This window comes from Pongo abelii, chromosome 12, assembly GCF_028885655.2.
Source record: "Pongo abelii isolate AG06213 chromosome 12, NHGRI_mPonAbe1-v2.0_pri, whole genome shotgun sequence".
Taxonomy (NCBI): domain Eukaryota; kingdom Metazoa; phylum Chordata; class Mammalia; order Primates; family Hominidae; genus Pongo; species Pongo abelii.
In genome coordinates this window covers 26,948,473-26,964,811 of record NC_071997.2, presented here as the reverse complement: position 1 = coordinate 26,964,811, position 16,339 = coordinate 26,948,473, and the positions used below count along the sequence as shown (strand labels likewise).

Here is a 16,339-nt window from a genome sequence, read left to right as displayed (position 1 = left end):
GGGACTCAATCTCTTTGAAAATTATTGACCATCACTTATTAGCAGAGTTTGCTGAGGAGCTGGGACCAGGAACGTAGACAGAGAAAAAACCAAATGTGCATTTGGGAGAGGAAGTGATGAATACAAATGAATGAGAAGAAATGAGGCACGAGGGCCCAGTGCAGGGAGGTGGGGACTGAGGGATGTTACTGCATTTTGGGGCCATCAGACAGTGTGCATTTAAGCTGCATAGTGGGGAGAAGTTTTCAATTCTATATATATAGGGCAAAAATAACAGAAATATTGGAAAGAAAGTTGCTCATGCTTCAATTCAATCATCTCATTGAGAATTTAAGAAACATGACTGGGTGCAGTGGCTCACACCTGTAATCCCAGCACTTTGGGAGGCCGAGGCAGGTGAATCACCTGAGGTCAGGAGTTCGAGAACAACCTGGCCAACATGGCAAAACCCTTCTCTACTAAAAATACAAAAATTAGCAGGGTGTGATGGTGGGTGCCTGTAATTCCAGCTACTAGGGAGGCTGAGGCAGGAGAATCACTTGAACCCAGTGAGCCGAGATTGCACTAATTGCACTACTGCACTCCAGTCTGGGTGACAGGGTGGGACTCTGTCTCGAAAAACAAAAAGGAAAAAACTAAAAACAAAGAAACATAAGGGTTTAGGTCTATGCACAGTAAATAGGTCCCTTCCGGTGTCCTCACTGTTATACCAGGAGCTTGGAAAAAATGTTGTTTCATTCTGCAAGTGAAGAAATTGAGGCATGGAGAGGTTAAATGCATTTTCCCGGGTCTACTAGTAAGTTAGGAACAGGGCTAGAAGTAGAGCTTAAGGCTCCATATTTCCATTTCCTACCTGTGTCAAGATGTCATTGATGGGCCGATGGCTTGGCTGACAAGGCACTGCCCACTCCCTATACAGGCCCTGGGCATGGCCTGCCTCCAGATCTTCCCCTGGAAGCAAGGGCAGGGCATCTGATTCATGCTACATCTTTGGTGCTCAGCTCAGACTGCAAACCCAGTTCAGTGGCTGGTGCACAGCAAGAGTCCAATGCATTTTTGATGAATACATGGGAGAGTGTGTCAGTTTGAGGAAGTTCTTACAGTAAAATTTAGTCTGCTGCATTTGAATCTTCATTTTCTTACCTTATAGCAATAAGTGACTATTTAAGCTTGCTTTTCCACATCTCTAAAACAAGAATACAGACTACTTTCTGGGGGTTGTGAGGATTAAGTGAGATGAAAAATGAAGTTGGCAGTGCTGTGAATACCTCCCCTGCCCTCCGACCTGTGGTTGGCCAACGTGAAGGCATTCTTCCCCCATAGTCTAGATCAGCTGTGGAAATGACCAGAGCCAGGCATAAAATGAAAAGTCCATCTTAGCCCATCTTACCTGCTGAGGCCATTTTCAGCGCAATTGAGATCTCGGTCTGAGGTCTTTACCTTGAGGTGGGTCCTGGAGGGCTGGGAGTATTGGGTGTTGATCTTGGCCATCTTCTTGGTTTGTCACATTTAGCCCCCCAGATGATTGCTAAAATGTGAACACAAAGCAGACATGTCATCAGGACGGGAAAGTAACTGCAAACCCAGCTCATCAAGGGCAAGGGCTACTGCACGCGGCCCCCCTGCAAGCCCTGGCAGGCATGCCCTCTGCTGTCTCTTGTAGTTCCTGCTCCAGTGAGTTTTAGTTGGACATCTCTGGGCTCTTCTTTCTAGCCCGAGGCACAAAGTCTTTTACTCATTTGTTCATGCTACCATGCTGAAGAGATGCTCAGAGTTAAGTGCTGAACGAGTGAATGAATAAATAAATGAAGGGCCAAGTTGGTATGTGATATAAGGAAGATGAAGCCCTCATGATTCTTTGAGATGATGCAATGTCCCTCTTGACCCCGGTTTTCTTGTTTGCTTATTTTTATCTTATAATTTGGCACTTGTTTCCACTGCTCCCTCAAATCTTGCTTTAAGACAACATGTAAAAAAGGACCATACGTGACATTCAGAAAACCTTTACAATATAATGCTAAACCCAATACACAATTCATCTCATTAATCCTCACAATAACTTTGTGAGATACTTATTATTTTTATTCCCATTTAAAGATGAATAAGCTGAGCGTCAGAGATGTTAAGTAGCTTGTCCAATGAAAGATAGATCCGCCTGTCAATGTGGCACAATCCTTGTGAATTGTCTTGAAAAATTATAACTAAGGAAATTATGTTAGTGAAAGACATCAGACCTAACCAATTCCATCTTGCTTCTAACCTCTAAGCTGTCCTTATTCATTCCCGGACTTAGGCCGAACTAGCCTTGGGAAGGAACTTAATTTATAATTTAAATTAAAGCCCTTTCCCAAAGCTAAACTGTTTTTGTAAAACAACTGAAAGCCCACCAGCCACCAAATTAGAATGAGAGGAGCTGGAATTCTAAATATTATCAGCCATTATTCCAGAGGTCGTAAGATTCGCAGCTTCCCCAGTTACTGTTAAAGGCAACATCACTATTGTGAACCTAAGATCGGCCTTTTGAGATGTCTTTTCAGGTTTTCACATTTCTAACAACCAGACGGCCACACCTTGACCTACCAACCAGTTCTGTGGCCTCCACCCAGTAACTGACTCAGCGTAAGAGAACAGCGTCAACTCCCTGTGATTTCATCCCTGAGCCAGCCAATCAGCACTTCTGATTCACTGGCCCCCCTACCCACCAAATTATCCTTAAAAACCCTGATCCCTGAGTTTTGGGAAGAGTGATTTGAGTAATAATAAAACTCTGGTCTCCCGCGTAGCCAGCTCTGTGTGAATTACTTTTTCTCTGTTGAAATTCCCCTGTCTTGATAAGTTGGCTCTGTCTAGGCAGTGGGGAAGGTGAACCCCTTGGGCAGTTACACTTGTGCCAGAAATCAGGCCATGAACATTTTCTCTTTGGCAAACATTGGAAGGTGCCCCTGTGATTGAAAAGAAAGCCTATGTGAGGGCAGGGCTGGTGTGATTGGCCAGTTTCATGATTTCTGGACAAGTCTTTCACTGGAAGATGCATTTCTGAGGATGGTTTCTCTAAAATAGATTAGCACAGGCTCTCTTGAGCAGCCACATGGTTTAAGTGTGTCAGATGTCAGTAGAGACCACTCCGGAGAAAGATGGCAATTTCTAGAAATAGCCCAGGGACTCACTCCAGGACTCAGTTAATTCCAAATCCAAAGGAAGGTCAGAGACAGGAGGCATTGGTGTGGCCATGCACATTTGGCCAACCCTCTGCCAGTTACAAAAGGACAGCCATGGGCTCAGCGGGGTCCTGACTTGTCTCTGATGTTTGATAATTTAAGTCTATGAGTTTAAATTTTCTGCTTTTCTCAATAGATCAAACATTGTTTTCATTTTTAAACACTTTATTCACTTATGTAACAATGAGTGAGTTTCTGGCTGATCACATGTGCTATAAAGAGAAATAAAACGAAACCTGTTCTCAAGGATCTGACAGTGCAGTGGGGCAGGTGCTACAACAGGCTTTGCAGGTTGTGCCCAGGAGCTTGGGCCTTACCCTACTAAAGCCCAGTAGGAATGTGGTCAGGTGCCTACAGGCCACTCTGGCTAGACCAGGGAGGATGTATTCAGGGAACATGAGTGGCTGTGAGGTGAGCAGCTAAAAAGTTGCCACAGGTTCTTAGGGGAGAGAGAACAGCTGCCTGAACTAGCTTTGTGGTAGTGATAGCAAACGGGTAGACTTGCCAGGACATGGCAATTTAGGTATAAGGGGTGGGGAGGAAGAGGTGCTGAACACAGTGCCCCAACAGCTGGCATGATGGGAGGGGCTGCCTGCCCATTGAGGCAGGGAACTAGGGGAGAAGCAGGTTAGAGAAAGAGAGTGATTCCAGTTTGAGGTGCCTGCAAAACTTTAGGACCAACATATGAAATTGTACTCTTCCATTAAAAGTAATAAATCCGGGGAGGGATCAAGATGGCTGACTAGAAACAGCTGAGGTCAGCCGGGCGGGGTGGCTCACGCCTGTAATGCCAGCACTTTGGGAGGCCGAGGCGGGTGGATCACAAGGTCAGGAGATTGAGACCATCCTGGCTAACACGGTGAAACCCTGCCTCTACTAAAAATACAAAAAATTAGCCGGGCGTGGTGATGGGTGCCTGTAGTCCCAGCTACTCGGGAGGCTGAGGCAGGAGAATGGAGTGAACCCGGGAGGCGGAGCTTGCAGTGAGCCGAGATCGTGCCACTGCACTCCTGCACTCCAGCCTGGGGGACAGAGCGAGACTCTGTCTCAAAAAAAAAAAAAAAAAAAAAGAAAAGAAAAGAAGAAAAGAAAAGAAACAGCTGAGGTCAGAGGTTCTCACCAAGGAGAATGAAAACGGTGAGTGAATCCTGCACCAGCAACTGAGGTGTCCAGGTTCTCTCAGTGGGACTGACTAGGCAGTCCCAAGGAGAGTGAGGAAAAACAGGGTGGAGCGCCTGCCCACCTGGGAGCGGCACAGGGCAAGGGGACCTCTCACTCTCAGCCAAAAGAGGCGGTGAGTGATTGTGCTACCCTACCCAGGAAACCACGCTTTTTCCATGGATCTGTGCTATCCACAGATCAGGCGATTCCCTCGTGAGCCCACATCACCAGAGCCTTGGGTCTCAAGCACAGAGCTGTGCAGATTCTTGGCGGCCTCTACACTGGAGACTGCCTAAGACTACCGAGCTCCTGCAGGAAGGGGTGGCCGCCATCACTGGAGTTCCAGTCTGCCATTTTCCCCTGCTGGAGAAGTGGAGACTGGGCAGTTTGGACCCAGGAGGAATTCCCCACAGTGCACCACAGCGACTGTGGCAGATCGTGGCCAGACTGCCTCTTTAGGCTAAACCCAGACCCATCCCTCCTCACCAGGCAGGGCCTCCCCGCTGGAATTTCAGCAACTCCAACCAGAGGCTGGATGTCCCTGGGATGGAGCCTCTTACGGGGAGGGGCTGCTGTGGTATCCACTGAATAGTGGACTTAGCCTCTCCCCTGGCTGGCTTTGAGGAATCGGGCAGTCTGGATGAGTGGGATCCCCCACAAGTGCAGCGCACGCCCTCTGCTAAGAGTCAGCCAGAGTGCTTTGTTAAGTAGGTCCCTGATCCTGTGCTTCCTGACTGGGTGAGACCCCTCAACAGGGGTCAGCAGAAACCTTACACAGGCACGTTCTTGCTGGCATCAGATCAGTGCCCCTTTGAGACGGATCTCCCAGATGAAGGAGCAGGCAGCCATCTTTGCTGTTCTGCAGCCTCCACTGGTAACACCTCCAAGGGCAGGAGGGATCCAGGTGAACAGGGTCTGGAGAGGATCCCCAGCAAACTGCAGCAGCCCTACAGAAGAGGGGCCTGACTATTAAAAGAAAAATAAACAAAGCAACAACAGCAACAGCATCAACTAAAAAGTTCCCACAAAAATACCATCTAAATGTCAGCAGCCTCAAAGACCAAAACAAGATAAACCCATGAGGATGAGAAAGAATCTGCCAAAAATGCTGAAAACTCAAAAAACCAGAGGGCCTCTTCTCCTCCAAATGATCACAACACGTCTCCAGCAAGGGCACAGAACTGGGCTGAGGCTGAGATGGATGAACTGACAGAAGTAGGGTTCAGAAAGTAGGTAATAACAAACTTCGCTGATCTAAAGGAGCATGTTCTAACCTGATGCAAAGAAGCTAAGAATCATAATAAAACATTACAGGAGCTGTTAACCAGAATAGCCAGTTTAGAGAGCCACATAAATGACCTGATGGTGCTGAAAAACACAACATGAGAAATTCACAAGTATCAATAGCCAAATAGACCAAGCAGAGGAAATAATTTCAGAGCTTGAAGACTATCTTGCTGAAATAAGACAGGCAGACAAGATTAGAGGAAAAAAAAATGAAAAAGAATGAACAAAACCTCTGAGAACTATAGGATTACGTGAAAAGACTGAACCTATGACTGATTGGGATACCTGAAAGAGATGGATAGAATGGAACCAAGTTAAAAAACACACTTCAGGGTATCATCCAGAACTTCCCCAACCTAGCAAGACAGGCCGACATTCAAATTCAGGAAATCCAGAGAACTCCAATAATGTACTCCATGAGAAGATCAACCCCAAGACACATAATCATCAGATTCTCCAAGGTTGAAATGAAGGAAAAAAAGTTAAGGGCAGGGATTACAGACATGCACCACCACGCCCAGCTAATTTTTGTATTTTTAGTAGAGACAGGGTTTCACCATGTTGGCCAGGCTGGTCTCAAACTCCTAACTTCAAGTGATCAACCTGCCTTGGCCTCCCAGTGTTGGGACTACAGGAGTGAGCCACTGGACCTCAGTAGGCTGAGGCAGGATAATCGCTTGAACCCGGGAGGTGGAGGTTGCAGTAAGCTGAGATTGTGCCACTGCACTCCAGCCTAGGTGACAGAGCAGGACTCTGTCTAAAAAAAAAATGGTAAGGGCAGCCAGAGAGAAAGGCCAGGTCACCTACAAAGGAAAGCCCATCAGACTAACAGTGGACCTCTCAGCAGAAACCCTACAAGCCAGAAGAGATTGGGGGCCAATATTCAATACTCTTAAAGAAAAGAATTTGCAACCCCCAGAATTTCCTAGTGGGCCAAACTAAACTTCATAAGCAAAGGAGAAATAAAATCCTTCTCAGACAAGTAAATGCTGAGGGGATTCTTCAGCACCAGGCCTTGCAGGAGCTCCTGAAGGAAACACTAATTATGGAAAGGAAAAACTGTTAAGAGCCACTACAAAAACATACTGAAATACAAAGACCAACGACATTATGAAGCAACTACCTCAACAAGCCTGCAAAATAACCAGCTGACATCATGATGACAGGATCAAATTCATACATAACTATACTAACCTCAAATGTAAATGGGCTAAATATCCCCATTAAAAGACACAGAATGGCAAGCTCAATAGAGTCAAGACCCATCAGTGTGCTGTATTCAAGAAACCCATCTCAGGTGCAAAGACATAAATGGGCCCAAAATAAAATGATGGAGAAAAATTTGCAAAGCAAATGGAAAGGAGAAAAAAGCAGGGGTTGCAATCCTAGTATCTGACAAAACAGACTTTATTTGTTTATTTATTTATTTATTTATTTATTTTTGAGATGGAGTCTTGCTCTGTTGCCCAGGCTGGAGTGCAGTGGTGCAATCTAGGGTCACTGCAACCTCTACCTCCTGGGTTCAAGTGATTCTCCTGCCTCAGTCTCCCTAGTAGCTGGGATAACATGCCCATGCCACCATGCCTGGCTAATTTTTATATTTTTAGTAGAGATGAGGTTTCACCATGATGGCCAGGCTAGTCTTGAACTTCTGATCTCAAGTGATCTGCCCACCTTGGCCTTCCAAAGTGCTGGGATTACAGGCATGAGCTACCACGCCCAGCCTGACAAAACAGACTTTAAAGCAACAAAGATCAAAAAAGACAAAGAAGGGCATTACATAATGGTAAAAGTATCAATTCAACATGAAGAGCTAACTATTTTAAATAGATATGCACCCAATAAAGGAGCACCTAGATTCATAAAATAAGTTCTTAGAGACCTATAAAGAGACGTAGACTCCCACACAATAACAATGGGAGACTTTAACACCCCACTGTCAATATTAGACAGATCATCGAGACAGAAAATTAACAAGGGTATTCAGGACTTGAACTCAGCTCTGGATCAAGTGGACCTGATAGATATCTACAGAACTCTCCACCCCAAAACAACAGAATGTACGTAGGCATTATACTAGGAATGTACATAGGAATGTACTAGGTATTCAAGGAACATACCTCAAAATAATAAAATAATAACAAATAACAAAATAACAAAAGCCATTAATGACAAACCCATATCCAATATCATACTGAATGGGCAAACTCTGGAAGCATTCCCCTTGAAAACTGACACAAGATAAGGATGCCTTCTAGATCCTGTATCTAGAAAACCCCATCATCTCGGCCCAAAAGCTTCTTAAGCTGATAAGCAACTTCAGCAAAGTGTCAGGATACAAAAATCATAAGCATTTGTATACACCAACAATAAACAAGCAAAGAGCTAAATCATGAATGAATTCCCGCTCAAAATTGCTACAAAGAGAGTCAAATACTTAGGAATATAGCTAATAAGGCAAGTGAAGGACCTCTTCAAGGAGAACTACAAACCACTGCTCAAAGAAATCAGACAGGACGCAAACAAATGGAAAAGCATTCCATGCTCAAGGATGGAAAAAAATCATTATCATGAAAATGGCCATACTTCCCAAAGTAATTTATAGATTCAATACTATTCCCATTAAACCACCACTGACATTCTTCATGGAATTAGAAAAAACTACTTTAAAATTCATATGGAAACCAAAAAGAACTTGTATAGTCAAGACAATCCTAAGAAAAAAGAACAAAGCTGGAGGCATCATGGTACCCAACTTCAAACTATGCTACAAGACTACAGTAACCAAAACATCATGGAACTGATACAAAAATAGATATATAGACCAATGGAACAGAATAGAGAACTCAGAAATAAGACCACACATATACAACCATCTGATCTTTAACAAATCTGACCAAAGCAAGTAATGGGGAAAGGATTCCCTATTTAATAAATGGTGCTGGGAGAACAGGCTAGCCATATGCAGAAAATTGCAACTGGACCCCTTCCTTACACCTTTTACAAAAATTAACTCAGGATGGATTAGAGACTTAAATGCAAACCCAAAACTGTAAAAACCCTAGAAGAAAATCTAGGCTATACCATTCAAGACAGGCACGGGCAAAGGCTTCATCACGAAAATGTCAAAAGCAATTGCAACAAAAACAAAAATTGACAAATGGGATCTAATTAATTTAAGGTGCTTCTGCACAGCAAAAGAAACTATCATCAGAGTGAACAGGCAACCTACAGAATGGGAGAACATTTTTGCAATCTATCCATCTGACAAAGGTCTAACATCGAGCATCTATAAGGAACTTAAACGAATTTACAAGAAAAAAACAACCCCATTAAAAAATGGGCAGCCTGGGCATGGTGTTTCACATCTGTAATCCCAGCACTTTGGGATGCTGAGGCAGATGGATCACCTGAGGTCAGGAGTTCAAGACCAGCCTGGAAAATATGGTGAAACCCCATCTCTACTAAAAATACAAATAATTAGCTGGGTGTGGTGGCAGGCCCCTGTAATCCCAGCTACTCAGCAGGCTGAGTTAGGAGAATCGCTTGAACCCGGGAGGGGGAGCTTGCCGTGAGCCGAGATCATGCCATTGCACTCCAGCCTGGGCAACAAGAGCAAAACTCTGCCTTAAAAAAATACAAAATAAAAAAGTGGGCAAAGGACATGAAATGACCCTTCTCAAAAGAAGACATTTATGTGGCTAACAAACATATGAAAAAAAGCTCAATGTCACTGATCATTAGGGAAATGCAAGTCAAAACTACAATGACATACAATCTCATGCCAGTCAGAATGGTGATTATTAAAAAGGCAAGAAAAGGACAGATGCTTGTGGGGCTGTGGAGAAATAGGAACACTTTTACACTGTTGGTGGGAGTGTAAGTTAGTTCAACCATTGTGGAAGACAGTGTGGTGATTCCTCAAAGACCCAGAACCAGAAATACCATTTGACCCAGTAATCCCATTACTGTTTATATACCCAAAGGAATATAAATTATTCTGTTATAAAGATATATGCATGAATACGTTCATTGTGGCACTATTCACAATAGCAAAGACATGGAATCAACCCAAATGCCCATCAATGATAGACTAGATAAAGAAAATGTGGTACATATATACAATGGAACACTATGCAGCCATAAAAAGGAATGAGATCATGTCCTTTGCAGGGACATGGATGGAGATGGAAGCCGTTATCCTCAGCAAACTAACTCGGAAACAGAAAGCCAAACACTGCATGTTCTCACTTATAAGTAGGAGCTGAACAATGAGAACATGTGGACACAGGGAGGGGAATAACAACACACACTGGGGCCTCTCCAGGGGTGGCGGGGAGGGAGAGCATCTGGATAAATAGCTAATGCACGCTGGGCTTAATACCCAGGGATGGGTTGATAGATGCAGCAAACCACCATGGCACACGTTTACCTATATAACAAAACTGCACGTCCTGCACATGTACCCCAGAACTAAAAATAAAATAAAAATAACACACATATTCATGTGTGTTATCCAAATAGCACTGCCAAGTAATATGGTGGTAGTTAAAATATATTGAAATCTGATTATATTCCAGTCAATGTACTAAGCTTTTTACATCATTATCATTATTTATTCTAACATGCGACTCTCTGAGGTGGATGCTATTAGTGTCCTCATTGCATAGAGGAGGAAATGGAGGCTTATAACAGGTTATGTAACTTTCCAAAGAATGTATGAGGTCCAGAAACCACATTAGGACTCAGCCCTATTTAACTTAGTATATGCAGACTTTGGCCAAATCCTTGTCTCCCACCTCCTCCCGGCCTTATTATTTTCAATACTTTGAAATGGATGTTTATATGTTTTTAGATAAAAAAGCAATAAATCCAATTCAAAATTGTCCATTCAACACTTTTTAATTGAGCACTTACTATGTGCCAGGCAATACGCTAGAAGCTGGGGACTTAGAGAATTATATGCAGCTCTGTCCTCCAGGAGCTGACAGTCAAGTGGGGTGCAGAGCAAGTCTCAAAGAAGTTTGGGACTCTGTGGAAAAACTATCGAATTACTCTTCTTTGTATATTTCCAGGCAAATTACACCAAATAAAGTGCATTGTCTCCAGCCTGTGCCCCTTCCTTCAGCCCCCTCAGCTGCATTCTCTATCCAGGCACAAACTCTGGTCCCACCGCCATTGCATGGAGGCAGTACCTCTGTCCTCTCATAGACCTGCCTCCTGTTGAGGGCCACTAGGTGCCAGGCACAGGTGGGTGCTGTGCAACACTTCCTTACTTAATCCTCACAGCAGCCCCCCTCCCTCTCTTACAAATGAAGAAACTGGAAAGGTGAGTCATTTCCCTAAGGTTGCTGCTGAAGACCGGAGCCAGGATTGACTAAAAATCTGTCTGACTCCAAAACCTGAGAGTGCAAAGTCATTGAGGGAACTGGTATTGCCTTTAGGCCTGGGCAGGAAGGGTCTCTGCTTTAAAGGACCCCATGCTGGCCCTCCTCCAGCCACATCCCTCCCAAAGGGTCGAGAAGCCCATAGGATCAAGGGGCCATACCCACGGGGAACCCTGCCCCTGCTCTAGCTATGGTCTGAGTGCCCAAGACTCCCAGATTCTCTGTCCAAGAGGCTTTCAACTGGTTCTAGAGCCTGCCTGGGACTCTTCCCTGGTCCATCTCCCTGAGTGCACCAGCTTGCCCTCCCCTAGGCCCAAGGATGGCCAAGGAGTAGCTGTTTGTGGGGGGTGGGGGAGACAGAGCCTGGAGATGTGGGCAGGGCGTCCACAGGCAGGTGTGCAGGGCCTCCTGTGCAAGGCCCCTTTGATGTGGTGTGGACCTAGGGCTAGGGACAGAAAGGGGCAGGTCGTGGGCAGGGAACCAGAGATCAGCTCTCCTCATGACTTCCTGCTCTCAGGTTCAACTCCAAGGGGCCTGAGTACTCTCGGTTTGAACCTGGCCTCCAGGTGGTGATGCAGTGTATTTGCCAGGTTAGGAGAGTGGGCACATTTGATTTAACAGTGTGCTATCTTGGTCCATGTAATGGTCATTTCTGGTCCTCTACCTCACGTCCTTCCTGCTCACCTTTCAGTCCAGCCATTGCTATGGCAAGCAGCTGCATGCTGGGTAACCCGTGTACTTCACCTCAGCGACACTGCAGATTCTACGGCCTTCTGCCTTGGGGGCTTCCTTACTTCCCCCAGGAAACACTTGCTGAGACCACATCACTGTTCTGATGCATGTGCAAATGCTGAAGGGGTAACATCCTTGGGGCAACCCTGCACCAACAGAAGCAGGAGCCTGAGGGAATATACTCTTCCATCCCTCAGGAAGGTGGCTCTGAGACACTTTTTACCTGGCTCCTTGGAGAACCCCTGGTTGTCCAGAGTGGTGATCAGTTTGATAATGGACATCTGGGTTGGCTTGTCCTCCTTCCCTTTTGCCCTCTCCAAGACCCCTACTCCTGTTCCTCGGAATCACTCCCCAAATAAACTGCCTGCCTGCATGCCCTGTTCAAGGCTCTGTTTTGGAGGGGAGTGGGTATCACTGCTAAGAGAATCTTTAACTTTTAGATATCTGGGCTACAGTAAGTGGGTCATTTGTACTCTTGACCCAAGTCCCTCAAGGTTTAGGAGTGAACCCAGTTTCCCTTTTAATTCTATGTTCTCTATCAGGAAAACGATGGTTGGAGTAGGACAGGGCAAAATGTACATCACTAAAGGGAAATGTAAGTTTAAGATAACTCAGAAGATCTTTTTTCCCTATTGTCTCATAAGTGTCACAAATGGTTGTCTTTGAAAAAATACATTAAAAAATCAGGAACCAAATAAGGAACCAATCTTGTTGATTGGTTGATATATCTTCTTGGTATTTTTACCTCTAAAGTTTTTCTCTTTGTGTAGAAATTTAATTATTTGTCCAATGGAGTTTACTACAGTATGAATTTTTGCTGATTCCAACTCTAAAATGTTATCTACTACTTGTAGCTGTACCCAGAGGCTTGGTCAATTTATTTATTTATTTTTTTTGCATGACAATTTCATATGGGATTATTTGTTCTTCCATCAGAAGGTACATAAGATCTTATATTTCTTTGGGGGACGTTAGCAGCTGTTGATGTTCATTTGCTAGATCCATCAATTCATTAGACGTTGCAAGTTGGTGGTATTCCACCATTCCTTCCTCAATTAGCTGAAATATTTTTAAAAGAAAAAATTTTACTCTTAATTATTTGATTGGTCAATTCCTATAGGAAAGGCCGAATAAACAATTATTTCCCTGTATTTATCAGTTTTTGAGTCATGACATCTTGAGAGATTACCCAACCACTGCATGTGTTTTCACATCTGGCCCTGCCTTGATAAACTCTTTGTGAGTAGAACTCACCAATGAGATCATGAAACCGCAATCAGTGATTCTGGGGCTCCATCTAGCCCAGGATGCTCCTGGGGGCATCCTGAAAGCTGCCATCTAGCCAGGGCCCCCTGGGTGCGAGGCACTTCCACGTCCATCACGCGTGAATCCTCAGTAACCCCAAGAGGGAATAGTGATGCTCATCTTGCAGATGAGGAAATGGACCCCTGGGCCTGTCTCACTCTGAAATCCACATTATGGCTTGTTCTGTTTATCACAGGCACTGCAGGAGATTGGAAATGCACAAATGGAATTTTAATTTTCAAAACTAGCAAGAAGGTGCATTCTGCCAACTGTGAAAGTGACCTTGAAGTGGATCCCAGGCGTGAGTCTAGAAGTGGTTTTTGAGCATCTCCCAAATGAATGTGTATTTTCTAGGACTTAACTGGAGAGCTAAGAACATGCCATTTCAGGCAATGTCCATTTTCTTTACAACATGACTAAATCTAGCATGTCCCCCTGCCACCAGCCCCCTTACTGACTCCTTGCCAATGATGTCTCAGGCACTGTACCTGGTCCTGAGAATTGTGAAGATGAGGAAGACAGATCTCTGCCATTGAGAGCACAACATTTGCATGGGGAAAACAGGCATGCTAAACAGTGAGGGTAAGGTAGTGCAAATGGTGTTGAAATACAGGTAGAGGCATGATGGGTGCAATGCAGGATGGGGAGGAAATCCTTAATTCTGCCTTAGGGACCATTAAGGAGGCTTCCCAGGTGAGAAGCCATCACATTTACTTAGCACTATTCAACATTTACCATTACAGTGTTACATGTACCATTTACAATCACATTTTGCTGTGCACCTTCAAGGACTCAGTTGTGACTTTTGCACTCTGGTGCTCATCCTGGACTCTCTCCACTGTCATTGGCCCGGACGCCTGAGTAGCCAGGCATTTAACACAGCTCACTGTATTCCAGTTATTCTTGTACTTTTCTTGTTCCTTTACTGACTCCAAAAGCCTTAAAGGCAAGAACTATCTCCTTTTACCTAAAAAACACTTTATTCTTCAAACACCCAGCACATACACATAGTAGGTGGTAGAGGGTGTGATATTAATGGAGGAACTGGTGAGGAATCATCGTGACGACACTGATAATAACTGCCGCATATTTATTGTTTAATCTTTGCCTGTTACTGTTCTAATAACTTTAAGTGCATATTTACTCATTTGATCCTCACAATGATTGTGTGAATGAGTCACACTGAAAATTTCCATTCCACTTGGAATTTATAAGTGGGAATTTATAAATGCGAATTTATAAGAGAGCAAGCATACTACAAAGGAGGGCCAAACATGTCGAGCCCCTTGCTGTAGACTGAACGTGCTTCCGAAAGAAAATCTTGCTCCCCATTCATGATGACTAACTAACCCCTTACACTCAGTTTGTTTGTTCTCTGTCTTCTTTTTTTATTATGACTTAAACATCAAAACTAATCCTGGTGCAATTTGTGTGGTTTGAAACATTACCATTTTCCAAGTGTGAATGCAGTTGACAATGGAGAGACAACACAGAGGTGTCCATAGCCCTGTATGGATGCACTGTAAGTCCACCGGAGGTCGTTCTGAATGATCATCATCCTTGGGGAGGAGACTCTATTCAGCCAGGGTTTGGCGGGTCCAGTTAGTGAGGTGCTGAGTCTGGACACAAGCCATGGCAAACAAGCCGAAATCTCAATCAGGACAGAGTACAGAGTCTTGATGGACAGGTATACTTAGCCCAGGCCACTGTTTTCTCCAGCAGAGACTGATCACTGGGGTCTTCTATCTTACTTCTCAGAAGTAATCTTCTCAGACTCTGTCTGAGTCTGATTCGTTTCAGTCCTCCAAAACTCAACCTTCACAGCATCACCCTGGACAAATGCACTCAGCAAGTTATCAGTAAATGCGAGGCTGGGCAGGCTCACGTCATCAAATTAAACTCCAAAGATAAGTCAAGAACTCCCCCAGGGTCTACATACCTTGAAACTTTTCTAAAACACTTTTCCAAAACACTCTTCCAATTGCCTTTCCCTTATGCCCCCATCCTGCTTGAGAACTGCAGGGTGGAACGGAAATTCTCCAATGCTGAAGCACTTAATTACCCTGAGACATGTGAACCACCCCACAGAGCTGACGTGGGCACCACACTGACATTCCTACAGCCGGCAAAGAGGCCTGGTGATTTGAAGCAGAGTCCTAGGCTTATGGAGAGAGAAAACCCTGAGTGAAATACCTTTTGTTTGACTCAAATCACATTTGAAAGGCAGTTTAAGTAGTTAAGGGCACTGGCCTGAGAGAAAGGAGAGATGGCTTCTCTTCCCAGCTTAGCCTCCAATGTGAGTAAGTGACCAGCACTTTAATTTCTTCACCTAATAATAGAAATGGCCTTATTTAAAATGAAATAATCCACAAAACCCTGATGCATAAAGCATTTACTTATCATATTTTATTTAAAAGTATTTGATAACTTTGATAAAGACAATTAGTGGGACACAAGTTAATTTTGGCCATGATAGTCAATATATTAAAGTTTGGTACAGAAGACATGTCAGTGATACCTTTATATTTTTGAGTTTTAAAAATATTTAAATATACCTTTTAAAAAACTTAAAATGTGTGCAGAACATCTTAAGAAACTCTGGAACAGAGTTGAAAATCATGGGCCCAGTTGATTATTAAAAGTCCTTCAATTCTAGAAGTTCCGTGATGGAGCAAAACACTATATGCAAATATTACACCTGAGGGTCCTCTTATATTTTATGTGTGAGTGTGAACCTATGTGGAAAAAATAAAAACATTCCAGAGCTTCAAAAACAGAAAGGGAAACTGTATAATGTTAATATTTTTGGAAACTGTATACGAAAAGTGAAAACAATTTGAATATCAGAATTTACATGAAAGGACACTTTGAAACTCAGATTAATATGCAAAAGTTCTCAACAAAATACTAGTAAACTATATCCAGCAACATACAAAAAGGATTTCACAGGGAAACCAAGTGATGTTTATCCCAGAAATGCAAAATAGTCTTATCCAAAATCAATCAGTGTAATACACCCTCCTAATAGAATAAAGGGCGAAGACCTCATAATCATCTCGTGAACACAGAAAACACATTTGGCGAAAATCCAACATGCTTTCATGGTGAAAATAATTTAAAAACTAGGAGTATAAGGAAACTTCCTCAACCTAACAAAGGGTATCCACGACACAACCACAGTTAACAGCACAGTGAATGGTGAAAGTGATAAAAGAAAAATAGATTGGACTGCATCAAAATAAAAATGCC

At 43.7% G+C, this 16,339-nt stretch overlaps 1 protein-coding gene across 1 annotated transcript in view; it reads right to left on the bottom strand.

Annotated features, from left to right (window-relative positions):
- Positions 1–1,522, bottom strand: part of CNGA3 (cyclic nucleotide gated channel subunit alpha 3) — a 28,731-nt gene extending 27,209 nt beyond the window's left edge. Inside the window, exon 1 of the mRNA XM_002811676.4 lies at positions 1,391–1,522. Coding sequence (XP_002811722.1) covers positions 1,391–1,491 — 101 coding nt within the window. The 5' untranslated portion in view covers positions 1,492–1,522. The remainder of the gene's footprint in view (positions 1–1,390) is intronic.
- Between the last annotated feature and the right edge of the window lie 14,817 nt (positions 1,523–16,339).